The 26,400-nt window shown below is 25.2% G+C and overlaps 3 protein-coding genes across 3 annotated transcripts; 2 read left to right on the forward strand and 1 right to left on the reverse strand.

Annotated features, from left to right (window-relative positions):
• The first annotated feature begins 16,637 nt into the window (after positions 1-16,637).
• On the forward strand, positions 16,638-19,387 carry LOC105359789 (nitric oxide-associated protein 1). The gene is made up of 5 exons (XM_011496478.1): positions 16,638-17,892; positions 18,064-18,360; positions 18,435-18,762; positions 18,856-19,073; positions 19,138-19,387. The coding sequence occupies exons 1-5, from the start codon at positions 16,674-16,676 to the stop codon at positions 19,323-19,325; spliced, it is 2,250 nt and encodes a 749-aa protein (XP_011494780.1). The 5' UTR covers positions 16,638-16,673; the 3' UTR covers positions 19,326-19,387.
• A 329-nt stretch (positions 19,388-19,716) lies between these two features.
• Positions 19,717-21,756, reverse strand: LOC105359790 (uncharacterized). Its single transcript, XM_011496479.1, has 7 exons — positions 21,547-21,756; positions 21,124-21,480; positions 20,938-21,054; positions 20,759-20,871; positions 20,148-20,678; positions 20,012-20,080; positions 19,717-19,922 (listed from the first exon to the last, which is right to left on the reverse strand). The coding sequence occupies exons 1-7, from the start codon at positions 21,592-21,594 to the stop codon at positions 19,784-19,786; spliced, it is 1,374 nt and encodes a 457-aa protein (XP_011494781.1). The 5' UTR covers positions 21,595-21,756; the 3' UTR covers positions 19,717-19,783.
• A 3,070-nt stretch (positions 21,757-24,826) lies between these two features.
• Positions 24,827-25,961, forward strand: LOC105360024 (RING finger protein 212B). Its single transcript, XM_011496796.1, has 4 exons — positions 24,827-24,906; positions 25,186-25,308; positions 25,365-25,546; positions 25,809-25,961. The coding sequence occupies exons 2-4, from the start codon at positions 25,200-25,202 to the stop codon at positions 25,959-25,961; spliced, it is 444 nt and encodes a 147-aa protein (XP_011495098.1). The 5' UTR covers positions 24,827-24,906; positions 25,186-25,199.
• The last annotated feature ends 439 nt before the right edge of the window (positions 25,962-26,400 follow it).

Consider the following 26,400-nt stretch of genomic DNA (forward strand, 5'->3'; position numbering starts at 1 on the left):
TAATAAACATTTGTTTAAATAACACTTATATTCCTTAGATTGTAATTTGAAAATCTAATTAAATTTTAATGGGTCTTGTTTGTTAATTAATTAATATTTCTATTTTATATTTATTGAAAAATAATTCCTTTACATATGTATTCAAGTATCAGAGTATAAATAAATTACTATTATAAATATTATTATATTTGATTTGGAATCCCGAAAGATGATGTATATTTCATTAATATTTTTTAATAATGTCTATTCCACCATATGAAGAGAAATAAATGTACATTACGCAGATATGTTAATAGGAAAAAATTCTTATTTAATGTTTATGGGCAGTATATACAAAACTTTATTAACACTGACTGCCCACAAAAACCATCAAAAGATGTCGTTAGTTTTTTAGATATAATTTATTTAATTTATCGATTCTTTACTGATAATAAATTATATAAATAATTTATTAATCATGCGTAATAATAGACGTTGTTTAGGAAATATAATTGTGTTATTCCTTATATGTTTAACCAGTTTTGTAGAGAATTTAAGTAAATTTTGCCTTAAATTTTGCATTATTTAGAAACAAATGTTTTTACAATAAAAAATAAATAGATATAAATATATATATATATATATATATATATATATATATATTAGTGAATAAATAGAAAACGTTTAGAAAAATATTAGAAATATTTGTATATTTAAAAGAGATACCGTTGTTCCGATAAATATCTCTGTCATTTTTTTTTATATTTTTATTCACAGCAATTATTGTCGACATTTAAAAAAAATTATATCTTTTCATCATAACGCAAGGAAAAAGAGAAGAATTCGTATTTGAAAATAGAAAATATTTTTGAAAACCGAATAGTTAAAAATATTTATCTTAAAGAATAGCTAAAGTTAAGCGTTAGCTTATGATTGGATTATATAAGTTTTTGAATAACAAAAATAGAGAAGCAGTAAAGAAAGTATCCGCGTTATGTTATCAGAGCCGGGAGAAATTGCGCGTCAGTTCATTTCCGGAAGTAAGCATCGATAAAGAAGAGCATCAAACTATATTCTGCTAGGGACATGCTCGGTTACAATGTATACCATCGAGAAAGAAATGAAAACCATTTTAGACGATTTTCATAGACTGCTGCGCTACTCCTATTAAGACTCTTATAGTTACGCAAACAAGTTCTACCAATACCAATTATTTATGTCTATCTATTGCTTTTATGTTGTTTAACATTTACGTCTAATTTATTAATTTACTCTTTTAGTGCGTATCACTACATAACGCGTGATTTATAATTTGCAGTAATTTGATTTTGAATCATAGAGATCGATGAGGCTAAGGGATAACCTGATTACAGGTCGTAAGAAATGATGCAATATTTTAAGTAGTTGAAGGTCAAGATACCGAGTATAAGTGTAATAAGTAAAGTATCGAAGGGCTTCGAGTAATAGAACCAATCCGTGACTTACTTGATTCGCGAGTATTTTAAATTTAATTTATTAAAGGTATTGGCGTATATACATCAGGCTTAACTAATTTCAAGAGCATTGATCACGCGATATTTTATAAATTGTCAGTTATTTCAATTACAAATAATTATTAAAATTTATAATATAAAATTTATTATTTAACAATTTTCAATCGTATAATATCATATTAGATAAACAACGATCAATATGTGCATTTTGAAAAATTTTAATATGCCAAGTACATTTTTTACATGTTAAATGATGATTTAGGCTAAAATAAAAATACGTCTTGAAATTAAAATTAATAATCACAAGTACTGTATGTCCATTAATCAACTAAAAAAACAGCATTTCAAAATAATTCAATTGATTGAATTACGCTATAAAAATTCTGTAGAAATAAAAATGTATGAATATATTTTGATGATAAATATATTTCATTCGGTCAATACAGTTTTACAGTTAATACAGTTAATACAGAATTCATATATATATTAAATATATATATATATATATATATATCGGCGAAGATAAAAATTCCAAAGAGCATTACTTAAAGTCTCTCTCTCTCTCTCTTACGTTTAAAAATCAAATTCACAATTTTCGTATTTCGTATCATTTACACAATTTTAAAATGTAAATAGAAGTGTTTATAAGTCAGAAGTTATTTTCTTTCTTTTTTATTATTATTTTTTTAACAACTAATTAGATAAAATATAAAACCTATTTATTTATATATATATATATATATATATATATATATAATTACCACTATTATATCGCCAAGAAGAATCGAATGATTTCGACAAAATTAAAAAAAAAATTTTAAATACCAAGATCTATATTATACTCTTGAAAATATATTTAAAAAAAATGTTTGTTAAGAGTAGCATAATTACCGTAAAAGTACAAGAACATGAGAGAACATGTCCATTCTAATATTAAAATCTCGTTTGTAATATTTAACTAGATAGGCGCCGGAAACAAAGCCTGATGCTTATCCGTATTCATTGTTAGAAATTTATAAGCGAGAAATTGGAGTAGGTAAATTTCAAATCAGTCAGGTCTTTGGAATTAAAAGGAATTGAAACGAATGAAAAATAAAAATTTGTCTATAGTAAGGAATAAATAGCGATGTAATTAATCTAAATAATCGAGGACGGATAGTTAGATATACGTCCAAGGGCCGATCTTTGTTGCATCAGACGTTGTTATCAAGGTCGGCCACCGAACCTGGAATTAAAATAACCTAACTATATGCAACGAACCTTTCTCATAAAATCCTTGGCACTGTACATACGTAGATCAATGTAAAACTGGAGCGACTGACTCTTGATACCCGCAAAGCGCCAATTTACATGCTTAACTATAGTTGTACGTATGTGTCAATATTTGCAAATAGGATTAAACGGAATTATTAGAATAAATATTAAAGGAAAGAGCGTGTATCCTTTGAAATTTCAACGAAATCATACGTTCATCATTAGCGCTTCCATTTTTAAGTAATAATATCTCCGTTCTCTTATAGACATTGAATTAATTAATCTAATAAAGATAACAACGTTTTTATTAATATTTTTATAAAATAAAGCTTACTCTTTCATTATAATATCATATTTTTTTGTTTTGTTTTTTAGAGTAAAGTTATACTTTGACTGTATTATATTACATCTAACGATATTATCGAATTGCTTTATTTTATAAATCATATATTTTGAAAATTTATTTAAAGTAATAAATTTATAGGCAAATCAACTGCTCAACAGTTAGCATTAGATAATTGTGAGTTTTTTTTTTATAATGTTCTAACTTGTCTTACCAATGAAACTAATTTATCGAATAGCAAGAATTTGCAGAAAAGAAACGGATTTGCTGAAATTGCTGAACCATGAATGCGCATAATTAAGACGTATTTAGGTAGTGTGAAACGTAATATATTATATTATCTTGAGAGAGACGCAACGATTTAGCCGCTCTATGTATGCAATATCAATTAATGCAGATTGTAGGTGATGCGGGTGGACGACATTATTTTGACCACTAAAATGCAAGTTTGACGCAAATTGAGCCATAAAACTCCAACGTCTCTTTTGCACTTGTGACACAAAGCCCTGCCTTTTTTTTCTTTTTACCTTCGGTGTGGCCATTTATAAAAGTTAAACAATACCTTTAACTTTTTCCCCGATTCATAATCATTTCTATATTTGCGCGCATATTTGCACGCGCTTATATTATATTATTTGCATACGCGATTAAAGTCGCAATTGATGCGACGAAACTTGAAATAATTTCTTGATACCTGAAATGAAATGATCATTAATTTTCTTACGAAATGCAAATATTAGACGAACATTTATATGTGTTGCTTTCTATATAATATCTATACAAACCGTATTTTATCTTTTCTTCTTATCTTTTAAATTTCACTAAAAAGTAAAAATACAAATATATAACAAAAATTATAATCCTAATATAGTTTTATATAAATATATCAGAACCATAAATTATGTAAAAAATTTTATATTTTTTTCACTTCTTTCACTAATAATGGGTCATAAATCTTACATTTGATATTAATATGATTGATTTTGTAATTAACTTATAAATAATCGCGGTGATAACTTCTTTTTAATTTCATTGCTTAAATCGATTTTAATGATGTAGGAGTAAAAACAATTTGGAGAATGTTAATAAAATAAAATTTACAATCTAAAATATCTATGGTAATTTAAATTAAGCACTTTCAAATTTTTGCTTAAAACCATATGTACTCGTATAAGCATGTAAAAATTGTTTCTATTTTAAAAATTTATACGGTTATTAAACTGTTTTGATTACACTGAAAATTTGTAGAATGGCCAGGATTTATTTATTTTTTTTTTTTTTACTACAACTTTGGTTCAATTACATTCTACTAAATATCTTACATAAATTTGAGTCAATAAAATTCAAAATTTTTTCCCAATTTCGTTATTCCAATATTAATGTATTAGATACAAAAAAAAAAAAAAAAAAAATATTAACGAACAGTCTAATTTTTTTATAAATGAATTTATAAATATATAAATGAATATATAAATTTATAAATGAATATAAATTAAAATATTATGTAAATAATGAATAATTTTTTTGAGGCCAAAATTTCTTTATAATCATTATAAATATTTATGAAATACCTAAAAACTGTTGGTAATAAAATAGACGTTAAAAATTACATGGACATAATTAATTTAGCGTATTTACAATAATCCTAATTTCTATAGAATTAACTAAAAAAAATACAATTATTAATGAAAAAATAATACTTAAATTAAATTAAAACAAATATTAATTATACTATTTCAATACCATTTCATAATTATTCAATATATGAAGTTATAAATATATTGTATAAATTTTAAAAATTTATTTGTATATTACTTTAATATCAACAATAATAATAATTCGACATTCACTGGATAATAATATTGGACATAAGCTTAACTTCTTTAAAAAAACCAACATTATTTAACATTAACATTTTGGAAAATAAAATTAATACTAATTACAACGTTAAGTGTCAACCTAATTTTATTTTATTTCATATTATTTCCTTAATATACTTCATTATAATATAATTTAATTTATTGATTAAAAATATAACTTTAAAAAATTTATTTTTTTTAGTTTTTTCATGATATTCTAAGCTTTGTAAGTTTCCAATTAACTCAAATTGCGTACATTCAATGCAAATCTTTACCAAAGTCTACAATCACATAAGTTTTCAGCTACAGTTATATGTTAATTATAAATAGCTTCATATAAACTACTATAACTAAACTATAAATAATTTTATAATACATGTATCCTCCCTATCAAGAAATTTTTACCTGTTCAAACTTGCAAGTAATCTTCTAGATTACTTATATAATGCAGTTGAAAAAATTAGACGTATAGTAATAGCTTAAATTTATAAAATAGCTTAACATCAATCTGAAAATTACTATATTACCAGCATTATATTTTGTCTGTGATAAGCCTTACAAAGCCTAACTCCATATAAATATTTATTTTTTGAACGCATAGACTTAATGTAACATAAAAAGATTAATATCATAATAACAATTTCATTGTATGTTAATTGATAGTTAATGTAATTAGAGGGAGAATTGTAAATAATAGGGAGAATGGATTGAAATATTTCGTAGAAAGCTATAACAAATGAAGAATTTTCAATAATATGTATAAGAATATTATTTTAACTTCAATGTGATGATATTTTATCATTGCTAAACCCGTATCATGAATGCATATTTACCTTGGTATTTTAAGATAATTATTATTTTCAAATAATGCCAATCAAGTCAATTACATGACAATGATTGTAAATAATACTCATTTAATTTAATAAAATCATTATGAAATATGCCGTTTCATAATGACATATTAAAATCGAATATTTTTCCTATCATTATTGTAAAATAATGTTTCTCGGTAATTCGTATTGACAATAAGATACGAGCAATGTTTGTTGAAATTAGCCTTACAAATGTTAAACTCTACGAGAGTCGAGAACATTATCGAACCTAGAATTCGATTCGGGTCTTAAAATTTCTTAAACGAACCCTATATATTTCACACGCATTTCGTATTTTTCATATATACAAATTGGGTGTGCCCTATCAGAGAAAGAATTTATCAACTGATTAACAGCTTTAGAAGATGAAGGGTGTCAGTAGCGAGGCGTATTGTATTATTAGATCGAAAAACATGGCTCGCATGATTAGTAAAGAAATGCTTCTGGTTTCTTCGCGTACAAGCATAGATACGAAGAAGCACGAGTCCCTGAGAATATTAACGAGTTAATTTAAGTGAAACCATAGAGGCGCTCGTAGATCGTTGAAAGTAACGCCACTTTAACAAACTGAGCTTATTTTTTGTTTACTTATGAAAAAGACTGGAGCAATAGAAAGGTAATTGCCATGCCCAGTATTGAATATTTTTCATTGCATTGCTAAATTATTTATCAGATTTTCTGCCCGTCCCTTTTCACCGAAAGTCATTCGTTTTTACACGGAATAGGAATCCCTAGTTCGGTATCTACGTGATTTTAAGCACACAGTACTCGACATTGGCAGCGCGTACTGCCAGAAAACATGACGTTACTTGCGGAGAAATGCAGTCACGTACAATAACTCGAGCACGGCTCTGGCTATATTTATACGCGGAAAATTTTCGGGAGTATTGTGCTACGAAATTATGCACTCGTCTTCTCACTTAATGCGTTCGATTTTACATACGATCACTGCTTATATCGAGTTTTTTCGTGAACTTTCTTTCGCTTCGATCTCATAAGCTCATAAGTTACCACGTTATTTAAGAAAAATTGCAACTCAATATTCGTGACAAACCTTACCTTATGCCGACGACGATGAATCGTCAATATTATCAATCGAATACTCAATACTATCAAAATATTTACAAACATTACGCAACTCTTAAATTCCTTATTTTATCAATCAATTTATAATTAATGAGTACAAAAATCAGTGCATACTTATTTTTGTATTCACAGACTAAAAATAAAGTAATCTACCTCCTTATTTAGAGCGTAGCAATTAAAAAATAACAATTTATTACGATTAATATATCATTTTCATTTATTCAAGTAGTGTAAAGCTTCATTATAAAAACAGTCTTTTCTTTTAAGAAATAAGTAATTATTTTTATGAGTATAATAAACTTGTAATTTAAAGAAATATAATCAAAACAAAGAAACAAAAAATATGATAATCAGTTCCTTGTAAAATTAATGTTATGGAAAAAGTAGTCAAAAATTCTAAATAAAGCTTGATTTTCATTTTTTTTTTGTTTTTTTTTTTTTTTTGTTTTGTTTTCAACAATTCTTTCTGTACTGAAATTGTCTCTATGTAGTAAGTAAATAGAAATGTGCATATTTTAGAATAGAATCTCATATTATCCCGTATTATCGACAAAATACTTCGAGAATGTGATAAATACTTATAAAAATACAAATAATAATTTTTTTCTCCTGTCAATTCTTCGAATTATATTTGTACAAATGTACCTAAACGTATTTTGAGATCCCTTTTGGTTTTTCATGAACTAAATACACAATACGGTTCATACGTTCATAAAATGTGTGCAAATGAAAGCAAGAAGAACTTTTGCGTCGCCAATTGGAATTTTCGAGCAAAAAGTATAAGACCCGTTTATGTTTGTAGATCAACATCTTTTCATCTTCTACTCTGTTGTAAACGCAGTAGTAGATAAATTTAATGCATTAAAGAAATAATACGAAAAAAACCAGTTAGACTAATAACAAATATGTAAATTTTTCGGTAAAAGATCTATTATATCCTGAATTTGTTTTTTAAAATATATATACTTTAAATATATACTTTCAACATTTCATCAGACATAAACTATAATGGTTGAAAATAAATGCGGATATTTGAATAAAACTTGTGATATGTGAAATTATTTATTATTTAATAACAGTTTCCGCAACCATTATTAAACTACTATGAAGTAATTTAAATATTGTATGCATAAAAAAGAGAGACAAAAAAAAATATTTTATGTGTAAGTATTAATACGAAACTTACAGCGAATAACATAATAAGCCACAAGTATACATAATTGAAACGCTGACTAAACTTCGCAAAAAAAATCTCGTCTCGGTGAATATAAATAAACTCATAGACTGCATTTATATATTCCGCCAATTATCGTGCTCTTACAAAGAGAATCTTTGAAATTTATTTCTTAAAAACGGTATAGTTTTTAATGGAAAACATATGCATTTGAAATATTGTAAATAGCTGAAATTTCAAAAAGCTTGCTGATTACTCTTTTATTTGCTATTTAAAATTGATAAAATATGTATTACTGCACAAGTTGAAAGCGAAACTAAAATTCTCCTATATTCTTAAATAAATGGTTAAAAAAATACTTTTATTATTTATTTAGATCATATTTTAATAGTGATCAACAAAAAAGGGAAGTCTCAATAATGTATATACATAGGCATTATTATTTACCGTTCGGTGCTTCATAAATATGCGAACTTAAGTCATTTTCACTTTAAAATACTATTTATAAAAGAAACTAAATACAATTATTTTAAAAACAAATAATAATAATACTTTGTTCTCAAAAGTTTCCAGCAATACGATTTTAAAAATATTTCAACAATTACATTCTATATTCTTATATTTTTATTCATAATCATTAAATTTGTAAAAAAAACAATCCTTTAAATGCATATTATATATATAATTAATTGTAAATTAGGTAAATTATTAAAAATTATCTGTAATAACATAATACGTTTCCAAATTATTTAATTATTCGAGTCATTAATGATAATTATAAATGACTTTTTAATATTTGTTTTATTAGCACAAAATTGCTAAGTATACTACATAATCAATTAACCTAAATATTAAATTAAAGTTATGTGTAAATATAATTATTTATGCGTCATTATTTTTTCAATATTTCATTATCGTAATACACTTGTTATTATTTAATTATAGATTTATTTATCTCTGAATATCAAATTAGCAAAATAATTAATACAGTCTAGTATAATTAAACCATTTTATTAGCATGATGTTTAAGTGTGACCTTTAAGTTATTTTCAAATTTAAGTCTTAATATATAATAATTTTATAAAAGAAATAGCTAATGATTATTACAAAAGACATTGTTAAATTATAAGAAATTTATAAATACGCTTATCGTACGTTTTTATACAAATGTAATAAAGGTAAAGTGTTTAAATTTTAAAAGAATTAAAAAGAAAAGATGAGCATATTTTATTATGGCATATGTAGTTTTTATTCGTCCTATAATAATAATATCGCTAATATTCTTACTTATCTCATTGAACCTTATATTATTTATTAAACACTTGTAAAATAAGTTTTGTATTATAATAAGATGTAAAAACCACTATATATATATATATATATATATCACATACGTAATAAAGTATAAGTTTGAAAATGGAAAGAAAAATATAAATTCAAATAATATGAATATAATTAATAATGTAGAAATATTATTGTTCTGTAAGTTTCTTGAAATTATTGTTTATTTCATTTACATTGAACGAATTATGTATTTGATGAATATTTGTAGATATTACGTTAGAAAATGCTTGAAATAAATGAAGTTTATTAGTAAAATCGAGCTGAAATTTTCCAAAAAAATCTATCAAAAATTGAGCATTATCATATATTGATTTAGTGATGGAAAATGATAGGAAACTCAAATTAGCTCTCCCTAAGACTATCATCTGCTTTTATCTCAAGTTCAAGCCATATCGAATAAAAACATTATTTTCAATTAATCATTGTAATAAATAGATTGAATTATAAATAAATAACAAATGAACTGATTAACAATTGACTTTCACGTACATAACGATAAGTTGTGAAAGACACGATTACGTGCTAAACTGCAAGCTTCCGACTATGACCTTGACCTGAATAATGCCTTCATCCTAAGTACATCGTCACTATCATTTCATGTTCGAATTTTCGTCGTTTTGAATTACAATTCATTTTGTCCTTTACTAAGTTTTAATTTTTTAACTTTACTAAGAGCTGCTCGCATTAATTGTTTTATATAATTTAATAGTTTTATGTCAACGAATGTGTAAGCGAATGAATAATGTGCTTTCGAATCCTTATTTCATTTGTTTCTTTTTATAATTCCAATAGCTCAGAGCTATCACGTATAATATATACTAATGGTTATAAACAAATGATTTCAATATATAAACATTTCTTTTCCATTGAACAAAAAGTGAATAAAAAAATATGAAATGTATAACAACTATTTTCATTATCTCAAATGAAAATGACTATATAATACTAATTTAATTTATTTACAATTTATTAACAAGAGCACTTTTTTATTTAATAAGAGGTCAATAAGTTTTCCTTACAATCTTACAATCTTTAATCTGCTCACATATGCATAAAAATTATTTGATATTAGTTTGTTTAATAATATGCTCGATATTTAGAAAAGACTTAAGTATTATTATTATTATTATTATTATTATTATTATTAATTATTATTATTATTATTATTATTATTAATTATTATTATTATTATATTATTATTATTATATTATTATTATTATTATTATTATTATAAATAAAATAAAAATATTAAATTTCAAAATAATTTTGTTATTACAAATTTTTTTTTTAAATAAATACTTATCCTAAATCAAAGTAAATTAATACGCAAGAAGAAAATTGAATACTTTTTATTTTTAACATTAAAACAATTGGCTTTCTAAGAATTTCTTTTATTAATTTAAAAATCATTGGATTGTAATATATCATATTTTTAATTTTAGGTTCATACACTATATGCATATCTATAATTTGCTTTTAAAATTAAACAAAAAAAAAAAAAAAAAAAAAAATGAATTTCAATGAATATATCTATGATAATCAATTTTTATTTCAACGAATAGTAAACTTTTCAATAGTACTTATACGAATTGGTTACTTTCGAAATTGTTGTAACAATAAAACTTAAAAATAATAATTTTTTCCATAAAGGAAAAATATGCAAGTTATTTATTTATTGAAAAGTTTTGAAGTCTATAGTTGTCAAGTTAAAACTTTATAATATATAGCGCGAATAAAACATTGAACAGTATTTATACTAATTTGCATAAATAAACAAAGTATAGATGACAACTAAGATAATACTAAGAAATAATAATAATATTTTTAATTTATATATTACTCATTGATAATTCATATATCAACATCTCGCAGCCTAAATTCTCTAAATGTATTACAATTTTTTCATTCATACTATAAATACTAATTTGGATAATAATGTAAATGTTTAATAAGAATGAAAATTACTAAACAAATTATAAATAGAAATTCAGCATTTAAATAGAACTAATTGCTATGAATAAAATAATAAAGTAATGCGGCCAATTCATAATTTGTCATTGTATAAAGCTTAAGAAAAAAAATGATTGTGAAAATTTAAGAAGCAAGGCATACGAAGCATACTTCGTATTGATATAATATTCAAAATCAATATTGGATTTTCCACAAAAGAAAATTGTATATACTTTTTCCTAATTTTTATTAAATTATTAAAATAAATCGCCATAAGAATAGAGGTAAAATATGTATTATAATTCTTTTCTTAATAGGCGATACAATACGATTCGCCCGACAATAAATAACGTATTTTATCAACAAGAGCTCCAAAATAATTTACAAAATCTCATATTCATTGTTTCATATTTCTGAGAATTATGTATAGCATTAGTGACGATAATTTTGTTTGACCTGCTAGTATGACTAAAATAATTAAAAGTTCAATTATTTTTTTAGCTTCGATAATGATAAATAGAGCAAAGGTATGAAATTGAAATAAAATTATCAGAATCAGTTAGCATTAGAATTTACTATATCGTGGCCATTTCGAGCACGAATGCTAAGGAAGGAAAAAACACGCTTAGGCCGTTGGAAGCACGGCTTATTGCATCATCTCGCGCGTATTAAAAACCCTGTAAAACTTTACGGCACGTGCGCTCCTGCGTGTGGGTGGCCAAGCGAGTGCGTGCGCGTAAGGAGGGAATATACATATACGTGCAGCAGGCGGAGGATACCGTAAATTCGACCCTCGCGAATATCGCGTCGAGCCAATCGGCCAAACGACTTTTGGCTTTAGCCCCACTATTCCTCTATCCCTTTCCCACGGCTGTCCTTTCTCTCGTTCCCTCTTTTTTCCACCAATTTCTGTCAGCTGGCTGGCAACGAACTACGCAATAGTTTGATATCTACGTAGTTACGGTGGAGAAGGCGTGCCACTGCCACTGCTCACTCACTACAGACGATTAAATGAGCCAAACGCGTTGTCACGCGATTCACTAGTCTCACAAAATTTCTTTGTACTTTTTACTCCCATCATTTTAGTTATGTTAAAAACAGGCATGAACACGTCGGGCTTTTTCTTTCCTGCTGGCCAAAGACCGACTGTTCATCGCTTGTTTTCAAATTCATTCTTACGTTAGGAATAAAACCGAATTGACAAACTGCAATTTCAATAAGCGCTGTTGTTCGATTATCTTCCTTTCATTTGCACATTCAAACTCATTAGTCAAACGTATATGCATTATAACACATTTATTCGTATTTTTATCCTATAATATTTTAGACGATTAAATAGTTAAACCTTCATTATATATATATATATATATATATATATATATAAAGTCAATTGTTTTTATAGATTTAATTTTAACTATAATTCTCAGATTGATATGCTTGAATAACATTTATTTATACTATATATTTATACTTATTATATTTATATTTACCTTAAAATTCAAAGAAAATATCAATATATCAATATATAAGTTTCATGTTACATGTTAAATAATAATTACAATAATAATAAATAAATAAATAAATAAATAAATAAATAAAATAACTAGATGTTACTAAAATTTGTTGTCATTTTATTATTATCAAATTTATTAAATATTAAGAGTATTTATTTATTCGACATAAGCAGCGTATATCAATCACTATTATCACTATTATTATTATTATGATTATTATTATTATTATTATTATTATTATTATTATTATTTCATCAAGCATTATAACGCTTCGATAATAATTTTGAGTTTTATTTTGTTTAAATCGTTTATTCAAATATTTTACTATAACTTAGCTTCATTACTGTTTCATCATTAGATAGTACTCACTCAATTTAATTTATCTATTAAAATAGTTGTTCATACATAATATTTAATTGTAGTATAATAATCTAATTGTTAATTACAGCATTATAGTTCAATCATTTATTAAATAAATAATTGATCAAATACAAAATTTAAGAATATCACTATCAACACAACTCGTATATGTTTAAAACAATTTATATAATTCGAGTGTATAAATAAAAAAGTTGTTTATATAAAAATTTTGTTATTATTTTTTTGATATACGCATTAGAATAAAAAAGATTTAAAGAAATTTAAGCAGATAATATTGATAATATTATAATATCTATATTATATATTTATTCCAATTTATTAATTAAAAATTAATATATATATTACTCGAATGTATTATTCGAAACATTTTCATAAAATTTTTTTTCATACACAATTAATTATTGAAAAATAATAGATTTACTATACATAGCTTCTTTTGTTATTTGCTTATTTGAAATCGTATTGTTGGATGAATATTAAATACTCTCGTTGGCCAATTGTAATTTTTTTCTAACAAAATTTTAATAGCTTAAAATAAAGCAAAATTATAATTTAAATAAAAAAACATATAATAAGAATGGAAGAAATTGGTTGGTAATATGAAATACTTAGAATCAAAAAATTTAGTCGTTAATTTTGAAATTTAAAGTTATATTACTATTTTTAGTTTAAGAAATTACGAAAAGAATACGATGCTTCTTCGAAATAAATAGTAATAATAATAATAATAATAATAATAATAATAATAATAATAATAATAATAATAATAATAATAATAATAATAAAATCTCATAATATTTCGATAAAGTATTAAGTATTAATGAAAAAGAAAGTATTTCACGAAATAAATCATTTTTTCACAACTCTTTAACCGAATTGAGCGATTCAAAAAGAGCGATAAGATAAATATTTAAAAATTCAATATACAAGTTTATTACAATATTTAATTGAATTATTTCATTTGCTAGATGAGTACGTAGCAACATCGTATAACTATATGCTCGTAATCGGTATGAATAATCTAAATATCTTATGGAGCCATTTATGTATTTCATCAGAAGCAAGTAAATAAATAAAAATTTGCTATCCGGTACACGACCACCGCAGTTTTTATCTCCACTTATTCAATTATTACAGATATTCTTACGAACGATCAGAAGGTCAAAATGTGTTGGTGATATATGGAAGTGGTAAACAAATGACGAAATTTTTACTTTGCGTTACAAAGTGATACATAAAGCATTGTTGTTTTACTAAAATATACGATCAAAATATAAATAATAATTTTAGTTATTTTTTATCGAATCGACGATATGATAAAAATATCTTTTATTTATTCGAGTAATTAGATAGATGGTTGATTATTATTATGTATTGCAAGGGAAATTATTTGTAATTTTTAAAATATGTGTTATCAATTTGTAGAGAATTGTAAAAAGTTGTAATACATAGCATCGATATTTCGTATAAATTAAATAGACAACAGAATATAAATATTCGTAGTTACAAATGATTAATTATTCAATGTTTAATAATTTTATTGGGATATAATTAATTCATCATTTAGATTAGTTTAACTTATGCTTAAAGTTGTTAAATGAAATATTAAAATGGCCTCGAATTATCGCAAATTATCGATGTATTTTTAAACAATTATCATAAGAGATAATTTTATCACATTTATCATTTTGGTTAAATGTTATATACACATTTGCTCTCAGTCTCTTTCAAATAATTAACACGTCAATAATGATGATGAATATTAATCTCGTTGAATATTGTGCATGTTGAAATAAAATACTTTAGATTAGTGTTCATCGTAATATTAATAAATGGGTAGTTAACACGAGCAATAAGATCCAAATGAAGTATTAAACAGTTAAGATATGTTTTTTATAAAATTTTATATTTTATAAAATTCTTATTCAAGCTAATTTAGCCAATTGTTGTCACGTATTAAATTTTCTTTGTAGTGAGACATTTAATTGAACAATAATTTGTTCATATACTGCTGAATTTAAAAATTAAAAATTAAAATTTGGAGCTTGTTTGGCTAATTATCTTGTTAGTGAGTCATTAATTTGCATACTTGAAATTCTGAGCAACACTTCCATTTCCAATGAAATAACAAGGATGTTCCTATCTCGATTTTATGTATCGAAAATGTTGATAAGTGTGACTGACGATTACTTTGCTGTTCTCGAACATCACATGGTAACAATCGAGGAGATCCTATCACGAAACATAGAATAATAGGATAATAGAAAAAAATAAGATATTGAATAAAAAAGCAGTAATAGTACCTATTGACTGCCTGTCGTTCTTTTCTCCGAAACTACTTTTTATAATGAAAAATTACTCGTCTAATTTATTTTACTCATTCTTTTTTATCATTTCTAATATCAATCTCATATGCGATAATCTATACACTTTGATAAAATAAAAATTTATGTTTTAGTTTAAATAAATTATTTTATCGTTATTCCGTAAAATCCTCGTTTTCCCTTTATTGTCAGAAAGTAATTATAAAATATTTTAATATTTAAATATGAATAAAAATTTAACAACTAATAATGTATAGAAAATTAAAAATTTATGTAATAAAATTAAGATTTTGGAAAACACTTTATAAAATGTAATTTTTACTAAATTCAGATAAAATTTTTCGATCGAAATAAATTTTTATTTTTTTTGAAAAATTCTAGGCTTATTATATATAATGATTTTAGACATTATATATTATTTTTTAACGGCAGTAGCGAAATTTTAATCTTGAATCTTAGTATTTTATTTAATTTCTTAATTATCATTGAGTATATAGCCATTAAATATATAGTATTTATAAAAAAAAAAAATTATATATATATGTGCATATCAATGTAGTATATAACCATTACAGTTTTATTATTATTTAATGCCAAGATACACTGAACTTGAATTTGAAAATCCGAATGTATACTTAATCTATGAAATATAGAACATAATATGTAGAAAGAAGTGCATGTGTGTAACATAACCTCATTTAGCGGTAACATAAATTAGAGAAGAATGTTTTTAAAATCAATAAAGTAGTAATCACTTGAATAATCACATTAGCATTATAATAGCAATTTTCCTAAATATACTAGTGAATTCACATGCATTTAATATAATGCAAATACATGAAACATACAGTTTACTACAAAAATAATTGGCCTAAGTATATATTTAACACTTGCTTTGCATTTGATAAAGTAATATTATAACCGAAACACCATGTGCTTTCTAATATAATAGTATTTTATTGAATAAGAAAAGTTTCCATTTAAGATTCTCATATTAATAAAAAATGTATTTAATTGTTGTATTTTGTAATACCTAAAATTAAAAATTTTTTGTTTAGATTCTTTTCATGTGCCAGTAAAGAAACGAATATAATTTAAAAATGCAGCATTGTTATCTAAAATTATCTCGTATAAAGAATGTATATAAGTTATGTATTAGAAACTATTATGTTATTGATGAAATGGTTAAATTGAAGACAACTGATTTAGATGACTTATTAGATCTTAAAGTTAGAAAATTAAAAGACAAATTATTATATAGTGATTATATTGAGAGTAAAAGATTGAAATTAGGATACAAGAAAAATATAGAAATAAAAGTAAAATTAAAACAGAAATTTGAATATGAAAAAAGGGAATTAAATTTAAATAATAAGCCATTAAGTATTGCTTTGAAATATTTAGATAATGATCAAGAAAAAATATATGTACAGTCTGAAAATTGTAGCTTGGATGAGAAAGACGAATTGGAACAAGATGCAAAGCCAATTAACATGCCATATGCAGCCATTGATAAATATAAAAAAGTGCCTCAATATGAAAAGTTTAATCATATAAGCAACGATGTAATGCCAGAAATAAATGAAAAATATAGGATTTTATATGAAAAGTATTTAGAATATTCAAAGTCAAGTGAGGTTATTAATAATGAAATTATGGATAGTAAATTCAGAATACGATTAGAAGATGATTTCTCAAAAGTGTCGAAAAATTGGATGACTGATTATGAATTTTATGACGATATATTGGAGGAAGACTTAGGGGATGTAATATATGGAACTCCAGATGTAGATACCGAAGTAAGCTCCATTCCTTGCGGTGGTTGTGGTTCATTATTACATTGTAAAGATGTTGCACTTCCAGGCTACTTGCCTTCGGAATTGTTTTTAAATAAAAGTAACTCTGATTTACAATCCATTATTTGCCAGAGATGCCATTTTATGAAATATTATGATACATGCTTAGATGTCAGAGTCTCTGCAGACGAATATCCAAAATTATTAGAGCAAATAAATGATAATCCAAAAGCTTGGATATTATTGTTAATAGATCTTACCGACTTTCCATGTAGTATTTGGCCACATTTACCATTACTTTTAGGCAAAAAACGGTCTGTTATCATTGTGGGTAATAAGGTAGATTTATTGCCAACGGATTCTCCATATTTTTTAGAGAACGTAACGGACTGCTTGACCGAATCATTAATTAAAACTGGAGTAAATAAAATAAATATTAAACATATTGCTCTAATATCAGCAAAGAGTGGATATGGTGTAGAAAACTTAATAAATAAATTACATAGTTTATGGAAATATAAAAGTAATTATAAATTATTTTAGTTATATTATTAGGTTATTATTAAAAAAAATATTAATTGCTTAGTTATATTAAATATAAATTGATTTATTACAGTTACAGTTCTTATATAAATTAATAAATAGAAAATAAACAACAGGCTTAACAACAGATTTTTAATTTTTATAATTTTAGGTGACGTATATTTAATTGGTTGTACAAATTCGGGAAAATCAACCCTCTTCAATACTCTTCTGCAGTCTGATTTTTGTAAATCACAAGCTGTAGACATAGTACAACGTGCGACAACTTCTCAATGGCCAGGCACAACATTAAATATGTTGAAATTTCCAATTTTAAAACCTGCTTCATGGAGACTATATTTGAGATTAAAAAGATTACAGAACGAAAAGAAATATAATCATGCAGAAGCTTATCTAAGAAATCAAGAATTTAGAAGAACAAAAAATATTGAATTAGCTACACTTCAGAGTATACAGCTTTGCATTCTCCTTTAATTGAATTATTTTTATTTACTTACAATTTATCAACTAAACTGCTTGTAGATCGTATAAATCATACTTTCAAAAGAAATTATGATTTTGGAAAAGCTCTAGAGAACGAACCAGATGGTGATATTATTTATTTAAATAATAAAAATAAAATTGGACTAGACGAGACATCAAAAGATTATCAATTTAGCCGTTGGTGCTATGATACTCCTGGGGTCAACCAACCAGATCAAATTTTACAATTTTTAACAACAAACGAGCTTTTTAATACACTACCTAATAGAATTATATCTCCAAAGACATTTTGTATTTGGCCCGAAGAAACGATCTTTATAGGTGGATTAGGGAGATTAGATATTTTAAGTGTACCTGGTTTTATAAGGTGATTAATAACATTTAAAAGCTTTAAATTCTCGAAAACTCATTGTAGTATAACTATATATATTTATATCTACATATTATTAATTATTTTTAGATGCACAATATTTGCAAGTAATAATTTGCCAATAACAATCTGTAAAGTCAAGGATGCAGAACTTGTTTATAATGAATTATTACAAACAGAAGCATTTGTTGTACCAGATAGTAATCCCAATAGATTAAAAATGTGGCCTGAATTAAAATCCAAAGATTTTAAAACAATTGGTATCGGAGAATCCACGTCTGCATCAGATGTTGTATTATCTAATGCTGGTAAGTCGTTTATAATTATATAAGAAAAAATTAAATAATAATGATAAGCGATTGTGTTTTTAAGGCTGGATAGCAATAACTGCAAATACAGATTACGAAGTTAACATGAGGGCGTGGACACCAGAAGGTCGTGGAATTTATTTACGGAATCCACCTCTTTTATCGAAATCTGTTACATTACGTGGAATGCGAATCTCCGGAAGTCGAGCTTATAAACGTGGAAAACAGGTTCATTATTTTCAAAAGTTTTAGAATACTTTATTTCACAAATTCAACGTTGTATAGTAAAAGTAATATGTACAAGAGTACACGAAATTAATAAATTTAGTTAAAAAAAATTTATAATTATAATTCGATATTTAAAATTTAATTAGCTTAAACAGTTAATTAAAATACCATTGTACATCTGATTAAACTGTAGTTAATCTTATTGACTAGAATTCAATACGTAATTATAAAATATTCTATTTTGTAAATATCAATGTAAATATAATATTTCAATTAACTTTTAAACTTATTGTATACAATGATTTCCAATTTATTATTAAATGACATTTTTGTACACATCCTTTTTTCATTGAATTATATAATCATGTAAAATCAAGTAAAAAGGCAACTTTTTAAAAAATAATAAAATGCCTAATGTTGAAGTAATTAAATAATTAATCAGCTAATGTAACAAGTAACTCTCCATAAAACAGAAGATAAATTCATGATTCATCTAAATCGTGTGCTCGCTGTTTTGCTTGTTTATACATTTTTTTATAAAATTTTTCTAAATTTTTATAATACCCTTTTCGTACTTCATTACTTTCATTATTATTATTTGATGTAGTATAACACGAATCTCTAAAAATAGAATAAATTGATTACTTTGATTTTCATATAAATGCCATATACATAAATATTTATATAATTTTCTATTCCTTTGATATTACCTGTCTGCGCAATCAGCGTAATTCAATTTTTCTTTGGTTTTTTCTAATTGCTTTATTTTTGCAAGTAAACTGAAATAATGTTTAAATTAAATAAAATTATTAATCGCTATACCTAATAGTGAGTCAATGAACTTACATTGACATAGTCGAATCATCTTTTATTGTAGGTGCCCTGTACGACTGACAATTAGAACTATTTTTACATATTTCTGAAGCACAACAGTGATGATTTATATCTTCATTATTTGTTCTACCTTTTTCTAAATGAAGAGAGTGTATTGTATTTGATAGTTTTGATACTTTTTTATCGCAATTTTCATGAGTATGATCACAATTAAATTCATTTGTAAATTTTGTTCTATTTTCTATGTACTTATTGTACGGTTTTTTATGTACTACTACATTACATGAATTTGATTGATTATCAGATTTAGGCTTCTTTTTAGAAAAATAACATTGATATTTGAGACAAATTGGACAGTTTTCAAGCACATGAACATCATTACAAACATTATCATTTTCATGGGATTTTTGTGAATTATTCGTTAAGGACTTACAAGTATGCCTTTTTTGTGCGGATGAGAGATAACATTTATCTGTCGAATGCAATTGAGTGGGAGGATTACAATTATGGTCAACTTTTGTATTATTTTGCAGACGTCGACAACTGTGAAAGAAATAGTCATTATTCCAAAAAGAAACTCTTTATACGAATAAACATATGTAATGATATTTATATTAACGTACAGTCGACACACATAAGTATTGACTTTCTCCTGACCAGTATGGCATACTTTCTTTTGTCTAATAAGTTGTCTGTTAGAGAGCAAAGCTTTCTTTTTATGAACACAGAACGGATTCTAAAAATAAAATATTTATCTACTTAAAAATGTGTATATAATGCGACTACTTATCTTATTATATACCATAGAATTAATGGTTTTTGGATTAATAATATGAGCTTCTACAGCAGAAGAATCAACATCTGAAAACTCTTCTATTGTAGTTCTTGTTGATATTTCAAGTTTAGGAGACAAAATACCCTATAGAATAATGTAACTTAATAATATTAAATTATAAAATTAAAGATTTTCTTAAATAGTTGTTATTACTGGAAAAAATTTTGTGGGCTCCATAAGTAAGTCTATATCAACTCCAGCTAACAAACCCTTAAAACAAGGTACCGGATACAATACATCAACTAAATTTGCTTCAAATGTTGCTAAACAAATATTTTTGTTCAGTGTAGACCATTGGATTAGCTCAACAGAAATATATTCTTCGGATAATTTTTTTTGTAGCTCCGCTAATGTTGTTACACCAGTAAATACTTTTTTAAATATCAACTTGTTGTGATACAAAAGAGGAAATACAGACGTCAATTTGGGAGTAGATGTGCATGAATCAAAGATATTAATTTGTACAGAAACTTTTCCAACTGGACAGAGCCATACCCCTGGACAAGAGACCTTAAATGAGATAAGTATTTTTATACTATTTACTATTTATTTGAATTCATTTAGATGGAGTCTTACAGCATGAAGATCTAGGTCTACTTTAACAGAAAATGCTCTTCCAACCATATTGATTTTTCAAAAATGCTACAATGATAGGAAAATAGTCCTTATAGAGTTGAGAAATTAGATATTTGAATTTTGTATTTTCCATTCCAAAAATATAAAAGATAACATCTATCACTTAAACTTTAATATTGTTAATTTAACCGACAAGTTTTCGCCCTAAAAGCGTTCTACGCCATTTTGTACCAAAATGTGTTTTAGGATTACGTTGCTAGGAAACTAGAGGCACCCAATAATTTTTTTCATTATTAAATCTTATAAATACTACATCACATATATGTTTATTGGTGTATTTTTTTAATACTTTAATTTATCAAGTAACATAAAAATATTTATAAAATTGCTCAGTTATGTAACACATCTTCGAGAATAACGCAGGGATATGCTATTTTGTCTTGGCCTAATATATGTCAGATGTAAACCATCACCATCTAACAAATATGTATATTACCAAAATTTAGTTAAATGAACTTAATTTCATTATTATATTAACAAAATTGTTAATTACGATTAGTATATTAGAATCACTAAAACAATATTTCTGTACATTGTTATTTTATTTATACAGATCTGTACAAATGTCGAATGTCAAATGTAGTATACGATTGTTATACGTTAGCACGGCTATTATTTATCAGTATAACAAAAACAATAAATCAATAAAGAGTAAACAGAATAAATTGAAGTACATTTTGGTGTGAAAGTTTCTATAATTATTTTTATTAAATAGTAAATAAATTTAATTTTGAACAGTCTTTTAACGATTTGCTAGCTTTCTTAAATATTTTCAGGCCGAATCGAATTAAATCAGAACGTGAAAATTCCTCTTATCTTTATTTAATAATTTCTCATAAGATAGAAGTATTAATGATTAACGGATCAAGTATATAGTGCGATACTTCGTAGCCGATCTTACCAGCCTCACCTCACACTCACCCAACGGTCACTTAAAAATACTAAATGCACTTGGATGCTCGGAGCTTTGATTATATTTTCTAGTGCTTTCAAATTTTAGATCTTCAGTACGCGCATATAAGATCATCAATCGCCAGCATAAGTGTCGAATGATCTGGGACAGGTAAACAATTCAACTGATTATTGAGATATAAAAAAACATAATAAAGAGTTAAAGCGGACGAGGGTTTGAGCGTCCGTGACTCTTTGACCGGTGCCGTTTAAATTTAATGAATTTTCTTTATTCTTTTCTTCGGTTACACAAGAGAAAAACTATATGCAATTAATTATATTCAAATGAGCAATAAAGAGACAATTTCGTGTAAGTAACATCTGGATTCTTTCGCGTACCAGTTACACCATTTCGTCGTCGTTCTACCTCTTTTTCCCTTTCCATTTCTTTATACAATTTACTCTCACGCTTGTTCTTTGCAACTATTTTTGCAATCGACTTAGCCCCCGACACTGCTCATGCTCAATCGCAAATTTGAACTATTTTCGCCTTTTCTCCTGCATATTTCGTGCCAATGCCGCTGTCTCATGTTAAACTTTTCCCCTTCCTGTGTCCTCAGGACCATTATCTTTTTAGTGCGCGTCGGAATATTTAGACACTCTTCGATTACGAATTGAACGTCCATTAGAATTTTATCCTTACATTAAGTTATTTAAGTAATCATAACGCTGTATTATATTATCAAAAATATCGACAAAAGAAAAAAACAATTTTCTTGTCTTTCAAAACAATTTAATACAATATTTTGATATTTTTTAACTGCCAACCTATATTGAGCATTGGGTGCGCGTGGGTGAAAAATATATATACTGCATATGTACATATATTAAAAACTAATAAGTTATTTATCGTATTATATGAATGTTTTGTCGAACGTAAGGCCGACGAAAAACATTATTTAATCTATTACTAACTTTAATCTTGAATTTATCTATGATAGGTACATTTTGAATAATTTGAATAAATACAATTCAAGAACTTCAATAAGTGCGTGCGTGCGCGCGCTCGCGCGCGCGTGTGTGTAACTTGTAGCTTATTTGTATATTAAATTAAAAATGTAGAAGTAATTATTATGATTTAATTATTAGAACGAAATTAAGAACTAAATCAATTATTCTGCTAATAATTCGATGACGTTTAAAAACTTTTTACCGTTAAAATTACACTGCACAAAATAAAGAGAACATTTTGATTATATATTATTTTATTTCCAACTTCTGTATTGATGGTTGAAAAGCTAATTTTAGCCAGGAATTTTTTCGCTGTGCAACTTTTTTTATCCAGTATTAAGAAATATTTCAATTTCATGAACTCTAGATCTAAAAGATAAAATTTTTTGAAAGGTTGAGGGAGAAATCTGTCTAAACTCCAACTAAGGCCACACAAAAACATAATTCGTTTCATGTGCTTTATGCAAATAGTTGTTAAAATAAATAAATTGTTTGAATATGGTTTTTCTAAAAAATGTACTTAATAACTATTACAATATTATACAATAGAATTATAAAATTATATGCATATTCATAAAGATATATAGAAATATTAGTCTAATATAATTATTTTAGTTATAAATATACTTTCAAAAAATTAATTGTACTCACTAACTTCGTTATTTACTCATTCTCAATCAGTATTTTTTGAAAACGATTTTAATAAATTTTTATACTTATACAGATGTCGATATACATGTCCTTGATATACATGTCATGATCGAAACTTATATTTTTATTGTTTGGATAATACATAAATAAGAAAATATTCAAAACCATAAACGGTTAAAACGAGGAATTTAAATTTTTTTTTATATTTATAATATGTACTATAAATTATATATATTTTCTGTGTACAATTTATAATATGTTATAAACATTTATACAGTTTTATCAATTTATATATGTAAATTCGTTGGAATCGCTTATAATTTTTTAATAATTTTTAATTTAATATTACCTAACAATTAGCATAGAACATTGCATGGAAGTATACATCAATCTATAATTTAATTTAAAACTTACTGAATTATTTAGTGATTTGAAAATGAATATTTAATAGGCATTTTTAGGGATAAAATAACATTTTCTTTTAATATGAGATTCATTTTTACCATAAAATTCCAATTCGAGTTTTGATCTTCGTCTGGATATAAGATCTTGGGGGAAATTTCAAATCATTTTTTTTTTTTTTTACAATTTCACTACTTTCTTCATTCATATTAACAGAAAACAATTTTAATTACGATTTTTTACGATTTTAGTTACTTACTACCAGAAAACTTTTATCTAAGTGAATTTTTAGTACACTACAAGGCACAATACGAGAATAAACAGAAATACAAAAGTATAAAGAAGGTTGGTAACATTGATAATTTATATATAATACATGAGAATAATTTTTACCGACTACCGATTCAGTATATATTGTAAAAAAATTTTTGATTGTGGCTTATGCATATTTAGTGCCGTATATTCTTCACTTTGCAAAAAAATTTGTTTGTAATACATAGAGTATTATGATTTTCTCTCTGATTTATTTCGCTCTGGTAAAAAGATTCTGATAAGAATGAATTTTGGTTTGAACGCTTATTTTTCGTGGAATTCTATCATAATAAACACATTTTCCCTCCACAGTCAAATCATAAAATATGGAGTGGATGCGCTGTAACTCTTGTTGGCTTAAAGTCGAAGCAAAACAATCGCAGTTCCATTTAACTCAATGCGGTCATGTTTATTGTGACAAGTGCATCATAAAAGGTAATAATTTTTAGAATATTTTTATGACCATTATTATAAAAGTTTGTTATGTAAAGCCGAAGAAAGATGTCATCAATGTGGCGTTGCGGGCACTATTTCACTTCCTTTAAAAGAGCCACTGAGTCCTCAAATATCTCATTACTTTACGCGACCTGCTGATTTGCTTGAAAAAGTTGTTCAAGCAGAACAATTTCAAGAATCTCAGTTATCTCTTTGCTTAAAAAGAGCAGACATAAATGTAAGTTTATTAAGTATTAATATGAATATATATATATATATATATATATATATATATATATATATATATATATATATATATATATAAATACTTAATAAACATACATATATGTCTGTATATAATGTTTTTATTCACTTTATAATGAATTTTATTTGTAAATTGTAATAGTCAAATGGCTTATTGATTATTATTATTAATAATTGTTAATTTTTTTTTAATCTTTAAAATTTATTATTTTTTCATATTTAATAATTTTCTATAGGATAATAAATATCAAAGTTTGAAAGAAGCATATTGGGTTAGTGCTGAAAATTTGAAGAAAGTTTATCAAAAATACAGTAAATTGAAAATGACAGTAGCTATGATACAAAAAGAAAATAATAAATCAATGTCTACAACTAGTCATCCTATGTGAGTGTTATTATTTAAAAATATTTAAAAATTAGGCGTTATAAGCCTACTTGCACTATTACCCATATTTTACCTTACAAAAAAAGTTATTTCAAATTTGTAATTAAATTAGCTAGGCTCTTTAATGAATAATAAATTTTATTTTTAATAGGTCTCGATATGAAACTCCACCAAATCAAATAAATAATTACAAATGTCATGATAATCATCCGCGTGGTCACTATCTTAAAAATCATATGGTCAATTCAACAAGAAATGACGAAGTATTTAGAGTACCAACGTCAACTAAAGTCCCAAGATCAGCAGGATATTTTACCGCTTCTTCTTCAAGTTCAAATTCATCCAGTTATAGAATGATAACTCCTCATTCAAAGTATTCCAATTATTAAAACTTTAATTATTTACTCTTAAGCATTGCTTTAAATACTATTTCATTATTTTGA

This window comes from Ceratosolen solmsi, unplaced genomic scaffold (assembly GCF_000503995.2).
Source record: "Ceratosolen solmsi marchali unplaced genomic scaffold, CerSol_1.0 scaffold29, whole genome shotgun sequence".
NCBI classification, from domain to species: Eukaryota; Metazoa; Arthropoda; class Insecta; order Hymenoptera; family Agaonidae; genus Ceratosolen; species Ceratosolen solmsi.